This window comes from Microtus oregoni, unplaced genomic scaffold, assembly GCF_018167655.1.
Source record: "Microtus oregoni isolate MIOR12 unplaced genomic scaffold, Mior012 000056F_ref0000123, whole genome shotgun sequence".
Lineage (NCBI taxonomy): Eukaryota > Metazoa > Chordata > Mammalia > Rodentia > Cricetidae > Microtus > Microtus oregoni.
This window is the reverse complement of record NW_024543832.1, coordinates 2,468,884-2,488,909: the sequence shown is the minus strand read 5'-3', so window position 1 is coordinate 2,488,909 and position 20,026 is coordinate 2,468,884. Positions and strand designations below refer to the sequence as shown.

At 36.5% G+C, this 20,026-nt stretch overlaps 1 pseudogene and 1 gene segment (V, D, J or C); one reads left to right on the top strand and one right to left on the bottom strand.

Moving 5' to 3' along the window:
- Positions 1-11,607: 11,607 nt before the first annotated feature.
- On the bottom strand, positions 11,608-12,395 carry LOC121438521 (annotated as a pseudogene).
- A 6,635-nt stretch (positions 12,396-19,030) lies between these two features.
- On the top strand, positions 19,031-19,508 carry LOC121438519. The segment is given in 2 exon segments: positions 19,031-19,113; positions 19,192-19,508. Coding segments are annotated over 2 exon segments (363 nt in total).
- The last annotated feature ends 518 nt before the right edge of the window (positions 19,509-20,026 follow it).

Here is a 20,026-nt window from a genome sequence, read left to right as displayed (position 1 = left end):
TGAATCTGTTTTGGGATTGATCTGGTCTATGCCTCAGTAGCCTTGACCTCACAGAAATTTGTCTTCCTGTTTCCTGAGTCCTGCGATTAAGGTTATACTCCTGAAGAGCAGGACTGTGCCATTGACCTGGGACAGTGCAGCCCTGAAGGAACAAATTCCACAGAAGCAAGAATGAGCCAGTGACATGGGCCAGAGCAATCAAGAGGCAGTGAAATCCGTAGGAGCAAGACTGAGCCAGTACCCTATGCCAGAGCAGGTCTGAGGCACAAATTCCAAAAGAGCAGGACTGACCCAGCAACCTGGGATGGAATGGGCCTGGGACCTCTGAGCGAGTAGCTCTGACCCAGGACCTCTGTGGGTCTGGGTGTCAGTCAGGTACATCAAAGGAAGATTCAGGAACCAGAAACCTCTGTGGATTCAGGCATGATTTTGGGACCTCTGAGCCAGAGACCTTTGCAGGAGCAATCCCAATCCCAAGGACCCCTGCAGGAGTAGATTCAGAACAGGAACATTTACATAAACAGGACTGAGGCAACTACCTGGGCCAGAGCAGGCCTGAGACAGCAAATTCCATATGAGCAGAAAAAAGTTCTGGAGTGCTGAGACACCTCCAGAAACACAGAGTGACCAATAGGATAACTACAACCATGGTGCAGACTGTACCACAAAGAGAAATCATCTGAGTCTTGGATTCAATGGAACCTAGAAGATTAATAACCAGAATCACAGACAGCACCAATCACACCAATTAGAGGAAAAGATGAGTAAAATGGTAAGAATACACAAAACAACACAAAGAGAAACACAATGCCAGTAAATCTTGATACTCTACAACAGCAAGACTTTAACAAACAAATATAGATGAGACAGAAGAAAATAATCTAAAAAACTTCAGGAGAATATTTAAAACTTTTAAAGAGGAAATGAAAAATTCTCTCAAAGAAATGGAGAAAAAGATAAACAAAAAAATTCAAAGACATCAACAAATCCCTTAAAGAAAACCAAGAAAAAATAATTAAACATATAAAAAAAACTATTCAAGACTAGAAAACTTAAATAAAGACAATAAAGAAAACACAAGCTGAGGGTATTATAGAAACAGAAATCATGAGAAAACAATCAGGAACAACAAATGCAAGTATAAACAGTAAAATGCAAGAGACGAAAGAGAAAATCTCAAGTGCTAAAGATACAATAGAAGAAATAGACTCTGATCAGTTAAAGAAAACTTTAAATCTAACTACAGCTTAACACAAACTATCCAGGAAATATGGGGCAACATGAAAAAAAAAACACATAAGAATAATAGGTATAGAAGATGGAGAACAATTTCAACTCAAATGCAGAGGAAAATATGTTTAAAAAAATCATAGGAGAAAACTTTCTCAGCCTAATGAAAGATATGTCTATGAAGATACAAGAAGTTTACAGAACACCAACAGATTTATTCAAAAAATGTCCCCTTGCCACATAATAATCAAAATACTAAACATACAGAATAAGAAAAGCATATTAAGATGTGCAACAGAAAAAGGCCAAATAATATATAAAGGGAAACATATCAGAATTATACCTGACTTCTCATTAGATGCAATGAAAGTCAGAAGTTAATTGTCAAGCATTATGCAGACATTAAAGGACCATGAATGGCAGTCCAGATATTATACAGAGCAACACTTACAATAACCATAGAAGGACAAAACAAGATATCCCGTGGCAAAAGCAGACTGAACCAATACCTAGCCACAAACGCAGCCTAACACAAAATACTAGAAGGTAAACTCCAACCCAAGGAAGATGGTTATTTCAAAAACAAAACAAAACAAATCAAAATAAAACAAAAACACAGACAGTTGATAGTGTCATTGCAGCAAATCCCAAAGAATGAAAAAATGTACAAAATAACATCACCAACAATGAAATCTAAATTAACAGAAGAGAGCAACCACTGGTTGTTATTATCCATTAATATAATATAAATAAACTCATCTCACCAATAAAAATAAACAGTCTTGCAGATTGGATACTAAGACAGATTGCATCCTTCTTCTGCATACAAGAAAAACACCTCAACCTCAAAGACAGACATTGCCTCAGAGAAAATGGTTGAGAATTTTTCTCCAATTAATTGGACCAAAGAAATAAGCTGGTGTATCTATCCTAATATCTAACAAAATAGACTCCAAACTGAAATCACTCAAATGAGTAAAGAAGGACATTTCTTATTAGAAAAAAAATCTATTAAGAGAAAATCTCAGTAAAAAATATCTATGCCCCAATGACAAGGGCACCTTCATATGTAAAAGAAACACTTCTAAACCTTACACCATACATTAACCCCCCCCACACACACACACACTAATAATAGGATACTTCAGCACTCAGTCTTGCCACTGGACAGGTCAGTCAGACAAAAATTAACAGAGAAATTAAGGGAAGTAACATGATGTTATGACACAAATGGTCTTAACACACATCTATAGATTATCCAACCAAACATAAAAGAATATACTTTCTTCTCAGCACCTCATGTAACCTTCTCAAAAACTGATTACATACTCAGTAACAAAAGAAACCTCAACAAATAAAAAAAAATAGAATGGACTCATGTATCTTATCAGATCACTATCGCTTAAAACTATACTTCAACAGCAATACTAATTCCAGAAATCCCACAAACACATGGAAATTAAGCAATGCTCACCTGAACCATCAATAGTTCAAGGAAGAAATAAAGGGAGAAATGAAATACTTTATAAAATTTAATTAAAATGGCCACATAACATATCCAAATTTATGGGACACAATGAAAGCAGTGTTAAGAGGAAAGTTAATAGCACTAAATAACTACATAAAGCATCTGGGAAAATCCCACACTAGTAAATTAAGAGAACATTTGAAAACTTTAAAACAAAAGGAATCAAACTTACCCAAGAGAACTAGATGGCAGGAAATAATAAAATTGAGAGCTGAAATCAACAAAATCAAAACAAAGGAAACAATACAAAGAATCAATGAGTCAAAGAGTTGGTTCTTCCAAAAATCAACAAAATAGACAAACCTTTATCCAAACTAACCAAAAGGAAGAGAGAGGATATCCAAATTAACAAAATCAGAAATAAAAAGGGGACATAGCATCAGATATGGAGGAAATACAGAGAACCATCAGATTATATCACAAAAACCTGTACTCCACAAATTGGAAAACTTAAAGGAAATGGACAACTTTTGCATAAACATCACTCACCAAAATTAAATAAAGACCAGATAAGCAACTTTAACCCATAACCGCTGAAGAAATAGAAACAGTCATCAAAAGTGTCTCAACCAAAAGAAGCCCAGGACCAAATGGTTTCAGCTTAGAATTCTATAAGATTTTCAAAGAAAAACTAATATCAGTACTCCTCAAAGTGTCCCATACAATAGAAACAGAAGTAACATTGCCAATCTCTTTTTATGAGGCTACAGTTATCCTTATACATAAACCACAAAAAGACATTACTACGAATGAGAATTACAGACCAATCTCACTCATGATCATTGAGGCAAAAATACTGGCAAATTGATCCAAGTGCACATCAGAACCATCATACAACATGATCAAGTTGGCTTCACTCCAGAGATGCAGGGATGGTTCAACATAGGAAAATCTGTCAACGTAATACACCATATAAAAAAAAAAACTAAAAAATAAAAACCACATCATCATCTCATTAAATGCTGAAAAAGATTTTGACAAAATACAGCATCCCTTCATGATAAAGGTCTTGGAGAGGGCAGGGATACAAGGAATATACCTAAACATAATGAAGGAAATATAGAGAAAGCCAACAGACAACATCTAACTTATTGGAGAGAAAATCCCTGGTGACACTACTGAAAGCAGGAACAAGACAAGGTAGTCCACTCCCTACATATAGATTCAATACAGTTGTTGAGGTCCTAGATAGAGCAATAAGACATCAAATGGAGTTCAAAGGGATACAAATAGGAAAAGAAGAAGCCAAATGATCACTATTTGCTGATGAAAATACAGTTTGCATAAGGAACCCCAAAAATTCTACCAAGGAACTTCTACAACAAGTAACACTTTCAGTAACATAGCAGGATACTAGACTAACTAAAAAAAAAAAATCAGCAAACCTCCTGTACATAGATGATAATTGGGCTGAGAAAGAAATCAGTGAAATGTCAACCTTCATAATAGCCTAAAATATCTTGTAGTAACTCTAACCAAACAAGTGGAAGTATTGTAAGACAGAACTTTACGTCTTTGAAGAAAGAAATTAGAGAGGACACCAGAAAGTGGAAATATCTCCCATGCTCTTGGGTTGGTAGAATTAACATAGTAAAAATGTCATATTAGGAACAGCAATCTACAGATTCAATGCAATTCCCCTAAAAAACACAGCAAAATTCTTCACAAAACACAAAAGAATGGCTCTCAACTTCATATGAAAAGCAAAAAATACAGGATACCCAAAACAATCCTGAACAATAAATGAACTTCTGGAGGCATCACAATCCCTGACTTAAAATTCTACTACAGAGGTAGAATAATGAAAACAGCCTGGAATTGCCATAAGAACAGACAGGAGGATCAACGTAACTGATTCAAAGACCCAGATATTAATCCACACATTTTTGAACACCTGATTTTTTACAAAGAAGCAGAAAATATCAAATGTAAAAAGAAAGCATATTTAACAAATGGTGCTGGCAGAACTGGATATCAACATGTAGAAAAATAAAAATCGATCCATATCTATCACCATACACAAAACTCAACTCCAAATGAATTAAAGACCTCAACATAAAACCAGCCATACTGAAACTCATAGAAAATAAACTTAAAAATAAACTTGAATGCATTGACGCAGGACACTACTTCCTAAATATAACCCCTGTAGCAAGACACTGTGAGAAATAATAAATAAATGGGACATCCTGAAACTAAAAAGTTTCTGTAAAGCAAAGAACATGGTCAACATGACAAAATGACAGCCTACATATAATGAGAAAAAATCTTCACCAACCACACATCAGACAAAGGATTGACCTCTGAAATATACAAAGAACTCAAAAATTTGGTCATCCAAAGAACAAAAAGTTCAATAATAAATAGAGTACAGATATAAGCAGAGAACTCTCAACAGAAGAATCTAAAATGGCTGAAAGACATTTAAGGAAATGCTCAACATCTTTAGTCATCTGAAAATTTGAAATCAAAACAATTCTGAGATTCCATCTTATAACTGTAAAAATGGCCACGATCAAAAACACTGATGGCAACTTATGCTTGAGAGGTTGTGGGGTAAAGGGAACACTTCAGCATTGCTTTGGGAATTCAAACTGGTACAGCCCCTTTAGATATTAATGTGGTGATTTCTCAGAAAATTAAGAAACAACCTTTCTCAAGACCTAGTAATACCACTTTTGGGTATATATCCAAATATGCTCACTTGTGCCATAAGGATATGTGCTCAACTATGTTTGTAGCTGTGTTGTTTGTTATGGCCAAATCCTGGAAACCACCTGAATGTCTCTTCACTAAAGAATGGATGAGAAAAATTTGATACATTTACACAATGAAGTATTACACAGCAGAAAAAATAACGATATCTTGAATTTTGCAGGCATATGGGTGGAGCTAGAAAACATAATTTTGAGTGAGGTAACCCAGACACAGAAAGATAATTAGCACCTGTACTGAATCATAAGTGGATTTTAAACATAAAGCAAAGAAAGCCAGCCCACAAATAACAATCTCAGAGAAACTAGACAACAATGAGGACCCTAAGAGAGACATACATTGATCTAATCTGCATGGGAAGTAGATAGAAAATGACAAGATCTCGTGAGTAAACTGGGAAACATTGAGGGCATTTGTATATGGTTGAAGTTGAGGGGAGAGGCAGGGAGAAGCCAACCTGTCTGTTTTTATGCCAATAACACGCTGTTCTATAATGAGCTTGATGGTATGGATGGTGATGCCTCTGCAATTTCATTTGTTGTACAAGATTGTTTAGGCAATTCTTGTTTTTTTTTCATAGGGAGTTGATTGTTGTTGTTTTAAGGTATATGAAAAATTGTGTTGGGATTTTAATGGGAATTGCATTGAATCTATAGATTGCATGTGGTAGGATTGCCATTTTTATTATGCTTATTCTAGCTATCAAAGATCATCAAAATCTTTCCTTTTTCTGGTATCTTCTTCAATTTCTTTCTTCTAAGACTTAAAGTTCATGTAGAAGAGGTATTTTACTTCATGGTTAGTGTTACCCCAAGATACTTTAAGCTTTTGGTGGTTATTGTGAAGGGTGATGTTTCTCTGATTTCTTTCTCAGCTTCTTTTTCATTTATATATAGGATGGCTATTAATATTTTTTGAGTTGATCTTGTATCCTGACACATTACTGAAGGTATTTGTCAACATTAGGAGTTTCATGGTAGAGTTTTCATCACTTATTTGTACAATCATATTACATGAAAATAGCAAAAGTTTGACTTCTTTCTAATTCAAATCCCCTTGGGCTTTGTTTGTTGTCTCATTGCTCGAGCAATAAATTCAAGAACTTTGTTAAATAGATATGGAAAGAGTGGACAGCCTTATCTTGCTTTAAATTTTAGTAGAATAACCTTGAATATCTCTCCATTTAATTTGATGTTGACTATCAGCTTTCTGTATATTGATTTTATTATGTTTAGATAGGTTCCTTATAATCCCTGATCCCTCAAGATCTTTTTCATGAAGGGAACATATCAAAATAGCATAGCATGAATATTTTAAATAATTGATGATATATTGTTTGGGAAATTTCAAACTTCGAGGGTTTTGGTGAATTTGTTAAGTAATAATAGATCATAAATAAGTATGATTACTATGCATAGTATACCCAAAATGTGGTGATTGATTTTGAATTTTATCTGGAGTTCTCCTTATTTTTTGTTTATATTAAATTACCAAGAAGGTTAGTCTTTTTTAATTAAAATTTCCACCTCCTCCACTCCTCCCATTTCTCTCCCCCTCCCCGCCCCAACCTTTCCTGTCCAAAGAGCAGTAGGGTTCCCTGCCCTGTGGGAAATCCAAGGTCCTCCTCCCTCCCTCCTGGTCTAAGAAGGTGAGCATCCAAACAGACTAAGCTCCCACAAAGCCAGTACATGCAGTAGAATCAAAACCCAGTGCCATTGTCCTTGCTTCTCAGTCAGCCCTCATTGTTAGCCACATTCAGAGAGTGCGGTTTGATCACATGCTCCATCAGTCCCAGTCCAGCTGGCCTTGGTGAGCTCCCATTAGATCAGCCCCGCTGTCTCAGTGGGTGAGCACACTACTAGCGGTCCTGACTTCCTTGCTCATGTTTACCATCCTTCTGCTCCTCATTTGGACCTTGGGTGCTCAGTTTAGTCCTCCAATGTAGGTCTCTGTCTCTAGCTTCATCCATCGCCAGATGAAGTTTCTATGGTGATATGCAAGATATTCATCAGTGTGGCTATAGGATAGGTCCAGTTCAGGCACCCTCTCCTCAACTGCCCAAGGAACAAGCTGGGGACATCTCCTTGGATACCTGGGAACCCCTCTAGAGTTAAGTCTCTTGCCAACCTTAAAATGGCTCCCTTAATAAAGATATCTACTTCCCTGCTCCCATTCCTCTATCCCAACCATCCCATTCCCCCAAGCTTTCCAAATACTCCCCTTCTCACATCTCTCTCCCCATTTCCCCATACCTCCAACCTACCCTCAACCCAAACTTCCAATTTTTGTCTGGCAAACTTGTCTACCTCACATATCCAGGAGGATAACTATATGTTTTTCTTTGGGTTCACCTTCTTTTTTAGCTTCTCTATGATCATGAATTATAAGCTCAATGTCCTTTATTTATGGCTAGAATCAACTTATGTGTGAGTATATACCATATGCATATTTTTGGGTCGGTGTTACCTCATTCAAAATAGTGTTTTCTATTGCCATCCATTTGCATGCAAAATTCAAGATGCCATTGTTTTTTTACTGCTGAGTAGTACTCTAATGCATATATATTCCACATTTTCTTTATCCATTCTTCCATTGAGGGGCATCTAGTTTGTTTCCAGGATCTGGCTATTACAAATAATGCTGCTATGAACATAGTTGAACAAATGCTTTTGTAGAAGATAGGGCATCTCTTGGGTATATTCCCAAAAGTGGTATTGCTGGATCTGTGGTAGGTTGATCCCGAATTTCCTTAGAAACCGCTACACTGATTGCCAAAGTGGTTGCATAAGTTTGCATCCCCACCAGCAATGGATGAGTGTTCCCCTTACTCCACATCCTCTCCAGCAAAGGCTATCATTAGTGTTTTTGATTTTAGCCATTCTGACAGTTGAATGTTAGTCTTTTATTTATGAGCATATTAGATGAACAGAAGAGGAAAATGTCATCCATGTAATTAGTGACAAATATCACAGTAAATGTAATCAACACACATTTAATAGCCTTATGCACAAAATATTGACAAATTGTTGCCATTATATTTCGTAAACGTTGGAGCAGGGTTTTACTCTTGTCTTTGCAGGAAAATACTCATCTTCAAAAATTCAAGACACCCTGAACATCTAGATGCCTAAATAGGAAAAGATAATTATCCATATATCACCAAGCAAAGCGAATTACGAATTATGTGAGACCATCATCTAAGGGGAAGAATTACAAAAAAAATGATATTATTTACTATAGTAATAGGCATGAATTACTTAACAATCAAAGCTGGCTTTGGAGTTATACAATACCTTTCTGCTTCATTAAATCCAAGCATGTTGTTAAAAGAAAAATTCAGAGTTTCTGTCTCATGTCAAGAGCCATCTGGCATGAGAGAGAAAGAAGAAAAAAAAATGGTAAAAGTTTTACTTTTACCTTTCTTAATACATACTTATATCTCTATCAATCATTTCATTGAATATATATTTGTATAAATGATGATAAAGGTTTCCTCAATGAAAAATGAATTTTGCTCAGTAATTATTGAAGTTTCCAGGAAGAAGATGGGGCCCCACAACAATGAATTCACCTGGTTGATAGGATGTCATGATACCAATAGCACTACTGTGAGACCTCTTTTGGGTAGCAGCTGCTCAAGATGATTCCAAATTGGTTAGCTGAAATGGTGCACCTTTTTACAACATTCTGGCCAGAACTCCAAATAGCATCCTCAGAACAACCCTACTGAAAACTCAGAAACCATTTGCAATTATACTAGAGAGCAATCTTGAAACTTAAACATCATTTACTTTCACAGGACCCCATAGAAAGAACAATGACCCCATAGAGCTGGAAGTAATTGTAGAAGGTAACATTCCCTCTCCCAACAAAGTTTGTCTTGAGGGTTAGAGACATCAATTAGGGGCTGATTATAATTGGTATAGGATTGCAGGCTCAGGGATCTCTTTCTCTAGAGGCTTCTATTTTTCAAACTGAATCTTTATTGATTGTGATGGTATCCATAAATTTTCTTCTCCTGTGGAAACAAGCACTAAACCCCTTCACCAATGTAGCACATCTACTGTTTTCCAATGTGAGATCAGCACATCCTTAAATACACCAGCTTATATAATTCAGAAGATTTTTCTCTTATCCAATGTCTCTCTGCTGCTGTTGTTCCTTTCTCCTTAGCATTAAAGCATTGCATAATTTATTTCTGAAGGTATTTTCCTTCCCTCTATGCTTGTTTAACATATCCTTTATAGTTCAATTTGATCTTCCTATAACTCCCTTACCTGTGGTATTGTTTGGTATACCTTTAATATGCATTATATTATAGTAAGCGAAAAAAAATGTTGCATTTTCTTAGAGATATATACTGGACCATTATTTATTTTTATTTGTGCAGGTATACACAGGATGGTCATAACTTTTAATAAATTTATGGCTACTGAATCAGCCTTTACTGAGCTTAAAGCAGTTACCCACTGAAAACCTGAATAAGTGCTAATGATGTGACATATATATTTTAATTTTCCAAAATCTGCAAAGTGGAACATATCCATCTGCCAGATTTTATTTTTTGGGTACCCTTTTGGTTACACTCTGCAAGTAGTGGAGTTTGGTTATAGAATAAACAAGTATGACATCTGGCTATAATCTCCTTAGCATGTTGCCATATAGTAGAAAACTCTTTCTATAAACCTTTGCTATTGACATGTTGATTCTTATGAAATTCCATGGCCTTCAGCAAACTTTCAATCAATAACTGATCAAATTTTGCATTACCCTGTGCAGACCTTTATGGAATCAAATGTGTGTTATGTAAATGTGATAAAGACTTTTCCTGATTATATCTTGTACCTGTATGAATAATAAAGTCAATTCTGTATCATCGGGTATAAATTCAGGGGCTTCATTTGCAAGACAATTTTTCCTGCATATTATAAATCAGTAACTATATTGAGAGGTTCTTTAAAATCCCTTAGTACCACGAGAATAGCATAGAATTCTGCCTTTGAACAGAAATATAAGAATTGCTTTCCACCTTACATTAATCTTCTGATTTGAAACCTGCATTTACAGATTTATTTGCATCATTTGTAACTTGCATTTCCAGATTTATTTGCACCAGTATAGAATGTATAAGCTCCATTTACTGGTGTGTTATGTACAATGTCAGAAAATATCCAAGTAGTTCTCTTTATAATGTTAAAGCTATCAAGTTTTAAATAACTGTTCTTAATCTCTCCTAAAAATAGTACAAGCACTTTGAAAAAGGGTCATTGTCTTCCCATATTTTTTTTAATTCCAACAGTAGAAAAAGGCACTGTAATATCTGCTTGGTCTATTCCTGATAGTTGACAACGTTGATTCATTCAGAGAGATTTTTCACATAAGTTTTTAATTTTTTACGTGGTTTATGTGACAAAAATTTCATTCTATTATAATATCTTCCCTTTCCGTTTACATTTCTGTAGGAGAAATTCTGTAAGGCAATATGACTAGCATGCATCTAAGATTTGGTTTCATCCTATCACATGTGCCTTTTGTCATTTTTCTTCAATGACAATCAATTCTTTTTCAACTTCAGCTGTTAATTCCATGAGACCATTTAAGTCTTGTTACCACCTAAAATTTTGTTTAAATGAACTATTGAATCAGGTGTTAAACCAACATCAGGCTGTAGACTTGAGATGTCTCCTAACAATCTTTGTTTTTTGTTTTTTTTTTTTTTGATTTTTCGAGACAGGGTTTCTCCGTAGCTTTTGTTTTGGTTCCTGTCCTGGAACTAGCTCTTGTAGACCAGGCTGGCCTCGAACTCACAGAAATCCGCCTGCCTCTGCCTCCCGAGTGCTGGGATTAAAGGTGTGAGCCACCACCGCTGGGTCAATCTTTGGGTTTTTTTTTTTTTTGGCAGTAAAAATAGTACTTTATTCCTTCCCCACCCCACCCCCACCCCCCGGCAACCCCCAGTACACTTTTCCCCTCTCATCCCCACATCAACGCTACAATCAGAAAAAAAAATAAGTATCTGGGGGGGGGGGCAATAATAGGAGGGGGAGGGGATATGGGTAAAAACAGCCAAATCACAACAGGAATCTCCCCCAAATAGGTTAATTCCCCTTAGTCATCCTTTTCGCCCTCATCTTCAGGTTCTCATTTTCGCTTCTGACTCCTTTCTTCTTCACCAGCATCTTCTTCGTCTTCCTCATCATCCACTTCCCCATCATTGTAGCCTTCTTCATCCTCCTCCTGTTCTCCACTCACGTCCTCTTCCTCCCCTTCCTCCTGCTCATCTTCTTCCTCCTCATCTTCCACTAGCTGGGCATACTCATCGTATTCCTCCTCATCCTCATCTTCCTCGTCGTCATCCTCCACGTAGCCCTCAACATCAGAGTCAGGGGCCTCCTTGTTGTTTCTGTCATAGCCATCAAGGTACGTGACCCGGGGCAGGAGCTTGAACTCGTTTTCTCGGTAGTCAATCAGGTAGGTCACCTCACAGTTAAACAGGTCTAGGCTCTTGAGATTCTTTCTTCTTCATCAGCTCTATTGTGCTGAGGTCTTTTATTTTGTTGCCACTTAAATTTAGATACTTAAGATTCGGACATTTTTCTGCCAATACCTCCAGGTCCCCTGAGATTCGAGCACCGAGCAGAGCTGGTTGAGCCTTCAAAGTCCTAAAACGCGCGGCCGTGGTTTCAGGGTTTATTGATTGAATTCCGCTGGCGCAGGATCCTCTGCAGAGAGAGCGAGATAGAGTGCGAGAGATGGATATGGACAAACGGATTCATTTAGAGCTGCAGAACAGGACGCCCTCTGATGTGAAAGAACTCGTCCTGGACAACTGTCGGTCAATTGAAGGCAAAATCAAAGGCTTCACAGATGAGTTTGAAGAACTGGAATTCTTAAGTACAATCAACGTAGGCCTTACTTCCATTGCGAACTTACCAAAGTTAAACAAACTCAAGACGCTTGAACTAAGTTATACCAGGATCCTAACAATCTTTGAACATGATTAAATGTATGCAATAGGTCTCTCCTAATTTTTGCTTTTGTTTTCTAATTTTCTGTAAATCTATTTTATCACCTAGGTAAATTAAAGGATGTCTTCTCTGCAATTTTTCAGGAGCAACTTCTAATGCCTATGTAGGCAAAGTATTTGTACTTCTTCATAAATTCTTTCTAAAGAATCCACATTTGATTCAGACAGGAAAATGTCATCTATGTAATGGTAAAAAATGGATTTAGGAAATTGTTTACATATTATTTCTAACAGCTGACTTACAAAGTATTGGTACAGAGTGAGGCTATTGAGCATTCCCTGGTGGAAGATTGTCCACTGGTATCTCCTAGTAGGCTGAAAATTATTATAAGTACCCACTGTGTAGGCATTTTTTTCTCTGTCCTTTTCTAGTAAATGAATAGTTAAGAAACAAATTTTTAAATCAAAATCTATAAGAAGTCATTCTTTCAGTAATAGAGAAGGCAGAGGAATTCCAGATCATAGAGCCCATAGGTTCAATTTCCTTGTTGATAGCTCAAAGATTTGTCACCATTATCCATTTACCAGACTTTCTTTTGACAAAAATAGAGGAAAATTGTGTGAGCTGGTTGTTTATTCAATATGGTGATCATCTAGCTGATTCTGTGCCAGCTGTTCTAGAGCTTGCAGTTTCTCTTCTGTTAAAGGCCATTGTTTAAGTCATACTGGTTTGTAAGATAACCATTTTAAAGGTAATGCGATTGATACCTCTAAAAGTTTGCTAGTTGCCTTGTGTTCTTGTACAGCTTAAGTAGCTGTTGACCTTTGTGAATAATACTTTAAAATATCCTTCGCAGATAAGAAAGAAATAAGAGTTCCTGGGACTGCAGGAATATTAATCTAGGTATTCCATTGCTGAAGCAGGTCAGGACTACATGCATTTATTGTCATATTAGCCAATTATGTCCTCAGCTTTCCTCTCTGTACTCCTGGCCTGATGCATTTAACCTATCTCGTGTTTTGTTTCACTTGTAATAGGGTTCCATTTCCTAGGAATTGAAGATATTTCTCGTGAAAAGGCTAATTTGGTTGCCAAAATTCTGGAATAATGATACTCACTTTTGCTCTCATGTCTATCAAACCCACAATTAAAATGCAATTTTAGGCATTCTGGATTTTGGTCTTTTATCAATTATAGAAGTCTGCCAGAATATATGTATCCTCTTTTCTACTGGAATTTTTGATTTATTCTCCATGTTTATACCATCATCCATAAGAATCTGGATTTTACAACAGGAACTGGATATTTTAATCTTCCTAGTTAGAGATGTTCTCTACAATGACAGGGAATGTCTTGACCACTCTTAACTTGGGGGCCTGTGAGAAACACCCTAGGGAGTTTCCCAATGGTATTGGGATGCCTTGTCTCTCTTTTATTGATCTGTATTTATTGGATCTGCCTTTGCCACACCCACATAATCCAGAAGTGTGATACCTGTTACTTTTGCCATTATCAGAGGAGACACTATATCTGAAAATTCTATGTTGACAGTCCCTTTTAAGTTGTCCTACCACAATTAAAATACTTGGCATTTTGATATCTCCTTATAGCTTTGGAAATTGCTTTTCCTACCCTAGTTTCAGTATTATAGTCAGATGCCTCAATGTTCATTGTATGCAGGATTCATTCATTCATTGGGGATGGTATAATCTTTAAAGGCCCAAGTATCCTTTTGCATTATAAGTTGGCATTTTCAAAAGTAAGATTCAATAAGTACTTGTCTAGCTTTAGGGTCTTTTACTCCTATTTGTAGAGCCTTAGTTAATCTTTGTAAAAAGTCACTGAAGGATTCTCTCTGGCCCTGTTTAACTCTGGTACACACTTCGTTTTCTCAGTTCTTGAATCCATAGGCTGATTTGTGGCATAGAGACAAGATATGTTCATTGTAAAAAGCTTGAACCTGTGGGTCAACATAAGTCCCCTTACAAAGAATTTGACCTTGAGAAGTCTCAAGATCTTTTAATTTTCCCTGTCCTAAAAGTTTTGCCTCTTTCCCAAAATAACTTTCCCACAGTAGTTGTGGCCTATAATCCAGGATGGCTGGAACTAATTGAAGCCAGTCATGGTGGGCAGCCTTATTGCTAGAAACCCATGTCTTTACCCTCTCCCTAACAAATTCTGAACGCAAGCTATAAAATACTACTGATTGTTTATTTTCTTTTAAGCCATTCATTTCTATAGGTAGCCATCAACATTCTTTGGATCCTTATGGGCATTTAGAACTTGATGATTTTTCAGAGTTGATTACTGGGTAGGAAGCTCAAATCGTGGGTAGTCATCTCTGCCAGGTATTGGTAATTTTAAATAATATCATTGTACCTTCTTTCTCTGCTCATCAGCTCCAATAATTTCAAATCTTTTTACTACTATCTTTTGTAAAGCCTAAATATCTTTGTCTATATATATTTCTAGTGATTTCATTGAGGCACCTAGCCTCTGGTCCTCATTCTGCACATGTCCTTCCAAGGCATGAAGTTTTCTTTTAAAAATAATATCTCTTTTTTGGACTTTATTTGGATAGCATGAATATTGCCTTCCTGTATTGATACTAGCATATCTGATAACATATCATACTTTTTATAGAGTTTGATTATCAAAGTTAACAGTATGAATTCTTTCAGATAATTTCTCAGTACCCTTTTGCATGGCAAATTTTGTCTGGCAAGTAAATATTACATTTTTCAGTAGTATTAATTATTTTAGGTAATTTTTGATTTTTGATGATATTAATCTTGTCATCTAGCTTTTCATTATTAGTCTGTAAAGATTTTACTTTTTTCTAAAAGTGTCTCATTCTTGACTCAATTATCAAATATTTTTCTTAAAGATTTAATATAAAGAAGAAAAATGAGTCCTAATATCCAATAAATGGATGTATCACAATAACCATACAAGCCTTGCAATATGCAATCCATAGTATCAGTAAAAAGGTTCTTAAATTCCTGGATGATTATAATGTCTGCCATTTTTAACTTTCAAGTTTATTGATTCATTTATTAATCAAATAGTTACCTGTCCTATAAGAATTCAGTAAACTGTTTTTGGTATAATATCTTTATTTTCTAGCAGGTTTGTGGTTGCAGCTGTGGGGCAAAGTGTCGCCAACCAGTGGCTGTGCAACCAGTGGTGGCATGAGTATTCCTGTGCCTCTTTGATTTTCTACCTTTGTGCCTAGTTAAATACTGAGAAATATGCTTTGCTTGACAAATTAAAGCAATTAAATTGCTTTTATACATGGAGCAAGGAGGTGAGAATTCATGAGCAGAGAATACAAATCAGAAACTGCACAAGTTGTAGCGTGGCAGTGGGGAGGGATAATGTGTGTAATGCTGAGAAATTTCCAAGTCACTGTGCTTAGCTCCAATTTGGTGGGGATTTACAAAAAAAAAATGCTTAGTATGTAAAAGCAAGCCAGTCAGTTTGGGGCCTATTTATTTGAACAGAAAAGGGGAGATGATGTGGGATTCCCCTTTGTATGCTGTGAATATACACAAGCACACTTACCTGTGTACACAAATACACACACTTATAATACTTAAAAACACCACACGCACAAAGAGAGACAGAGAGAGAGAAAAAGACAGAGACAGAGAGAAAGAATGAGAGAGGATACTAAGCGAGTTTGTATATATAGGCTCAATACCCAAAATGAAGAGTTAGCATTTGTGATTCATCAATTTGCCTCATTGTGGTATATAATAAAATACCAAAGTTTGGAATTCCTATAAGAATTTTTACACAGATGGTAATCATCTTAAAATATATTTTACTCTACATCAGGAACTGTTAACTGTTGAACGATTTTACATGTCAACTATGTCCACAAACTTTCATGCTGTTTTCTCAACACTTAGCATGGATGCCTTGATTTCTATCCTACAGTGTGGGTGAATCTGGAGGAGAGTAAAAGTTAAAGAAAACATAGACAACTATTTCATACATCACATTTCCAACTGCATGAGACTCAAGGCCAGATATTTCCATAGAGGCTATGATGAGAAAGTCCTGGGAATATCGGATGCAAATAAAGATGTATGGTTTTCCTTGAGTGTGAAGTGATATTAGGAAGTAGAGAGCTAGGTTAACCCCAGCACTGTGAATACTGTAACTTTCGAGGTTTCTGCTTACTTTAATATTTGCTCATTTGAATTTCACATGAAACTTGACCATGATAAACAGATAAAGGAATAACGATAATTTGAGTAGAAATTAATATACCTATCAATGGCATGGGGAATATATGTGTATATTCCCCTGAAGAGAATATACATGTGATTCTAAATGAGGCACTGACATGATACCACAGTGAGACAGTATGAAGCACATACAAGACAACCATTCTAAGCTATGTCACTGGTTGTGACACATATATGTCCACCCAGAACAACAACAAAAAACACAAAAGAAATTAAGTTGTCTGTCATAGGAGGAGTTTTGTCTCACACAAAGCCATGCCTGCCTTCCTGCATCAATATCTGATAAGGAGGACTTCTAAATGCCCCTGTAGACCAACTGTTTCACTTGCCACAAAAAATCACCCATGCTTATGTGACCCACCTACCAATAGCAGAAGAAAATAAACACAGGATTTTCAGTTATAATCTGAAATTAATCAGATTTTTTTATGTATCTGCAATCTCTTATTCCTCAACTCCAAATCATGGAGAAGCTTTGTGACAGGAAGTTATTCCTGACAAAGTATGTACAGGGAGCATTCATGGTGCTCTGACCATAGGAATAAGACCATTATACTGCAGGAAGCCAGTCATACATCAGGGGGCACCAAATCTCCATGGTTTCAATTGTATCCTCGAGCCAGGTGCACAGAAGACCAGAATATACATTTCATCAGTCCTGACTTCCTCTCCCTGCCCAGTATAAAGAACAAAGTGCAGGATCATGAAGCTGGCAATTATTGACTTAGTTTGCAAATAACATTTATGCTACCAGAATATGGATGGTGAAAAGCACAAAAGCTTGTTCTTTGTGCATAGCAGTCTTGTATTTATTTCTTAAATTATCTGTCATAATCAACCTTTTATTTTTCTACTGTGCCCAGTTATATTGTCTATCCTTCATCCACACTATCAGCACACACTACTGTCCATATTCAGACAATACTACTTTTTTAAGTTAGATGCAATTCATCCCTAGATATCCCTACTATCTTTCTTCCCAGCCTTCTCATAACTTTGTTTGTTTTTTTTTTTTCGAGACAGGGTTTCTCTGTGGTTTTGGAGCCTGTCCTGCTGTCCTGGAACTAGCTCTTGTAGTCCAGGCTGGTCTCGAACTCACAGAGATCCGCCTGCCTCTGCCTCCTGAGTGCTGGGATTAAAGGCGTGCACCACCACCGCCCGGCTTCTCATAACTTTGTTTCTGATGATGGCCGGAACTGTACATTCCTATGAGCCAACTTTTTTTTTTCAAATTTATATCTCCTCCGAAGTATTAAATGTGTAAATTTTGTAGAATCAGATTTCTACAATGATGTGCAGTCTTGTTAAGTTTGGATTATAAAAGAGCATAAAAGAGATTAAAATGAGAAAAAAGTTCTTCAGGAGATTTCAAAATATCAACATGGATCATCTGCACTGAAACATTTACAAAACCATAAGACATATACCCAGATTTCCTATTTTAGTGTAAGACTTTTCACTTAAGTTTATTTCTGATTAAACTATTCTTTGTTTTTAAATTCTTATAATTGTAATTTTTTTGTCTCGGTCTTTTTGTAGGTATATGAACAGAAGTGCCAAAATAAGCTGACAGGGTTTGTTGCTCATGTACTGAGAATTGTAGGTTGTTGTGCACTTCCTAATATGGGTGCCAGGAATAAAATTCAAGTGTTTTGGAAAGAAGTACATGTATATAACCACTGATCTATCTTGCCAAATTTATACACTTCCTCATAAGAAAGTCTGCTTCACCATTTTATTACAGTAATTTTAAATATTTATATTAATATAAGTGCATCATTTTTCTAAACTTTAGCATGTACCTCCTTACTCTTTTTCAAATCTATTACTTTTATTCCATGACTTATGTAAAGAGAGACCATCCATTTCATAATTTGGAATAGAAATGTATTTTTTATTTCTATGCTTCATCAAGAATGGTTTGACCCTGATTCAGGAGTACGGAGAACCTAAAGAATTCAAGTACAACACCTAATTAGAAGCAACAGGCAAGGAAAAACTGATGCAAATGTCTCAGTTTGTAGAGGACAGTCTACACAGGAAATGATAAAGGCACTTAGACAGGCACATGATGAATGGGAGGCAAAGACCATTGCTGCCCCCATTAAACAGGATCAGGCAGCTGAGTCCTTGAGGGACAACACAACCAACATGAAGACATGAACACCAGACACTGGGGATTGGCTTACTCACTTGGAATCCTGTATTCTTGTATATTAGAACTAATTCTGGGTTTGTTCACTACCCAGTCATATGCAAATCTGCCATATGCAAATCCTTTAGAATAAAAATCTGAGCCTGTCCTCTCTTACCTAGCAAGGGAGTGCCTGATTAGTCTCAAGAAACAGCTCTGCCCCAATCTCATACCACATGGAGTGGGTGTGGAGGCTCCTTTTCCTGCTGGCAGGTGTCCAAAGTAAGTCACCAAATCCAGAGCTCCAGAGTAAACTGAGGCAGTTGCATGTGTCCTTACTTCCCCATGTTCTCTCCACAGGTGTTCAAGCAGAGGTCCTACTTGTACAGTCTGGATCTGAACTGAAGCAGCCTGGGCAGTCAGTGAAGATCTCCTGCAAGGCTTCAGGGTATACCTTCACAAACTATGCAATGACCTGGGTGAAGCAGGAACCAGGACAGCACCTAAAGTGGATGGGGTACATTAATACAAACACTGGGAACCCAAACTATGCTGATGACTTCAAGGGACGATTTGTCTTCTCTTTGGACACCTCTGTCAGCACTGCATATCTACAGATTAATAGCCTCACGAAAGAAGACACAGCCATATATTACTGTGCTAGATACACAGTGTGAAAACCACATCCTGAGGGTGTCAGAAACCCTGAGGGAAGCTGGTTCTTATGTGCCCAGACAGAAACAGAATGAAATACCCTGCCTTTGGCCTTTGAATAAAGTTATGAGATTACTCACTAGACACATAGAAAACAGATCCCTGTACAAAAAGTCTCTCTAATTGCTGGCTCCTTTAATTTCTGCTCTTTTAGCATTTACTCTGTTATCCAATTCCAGATATTTTTTATTAAGACCAATTAGAATTTGTCCTATAATATAATTTTTCTTTGTAGCTTTCTTGTTCAGGCAATTATAATATATTGCAAAACCCCATCTTGAAGTGTTATATTTTGTGATTTTCTTTTAACTTCAAATATCTAAGTTACAAGTTTAGTATTTGCTCCAGAGAAGATTTACAGTAGTATATTAATTTATTTAACCCATAATCTTAAATTCCTTTTTTATAATTGATCTTCTCTGTATTTTATTATTTTGTTACAGGAAAGTTCTGAAACATTGAAATAGAAACCTGACATTTC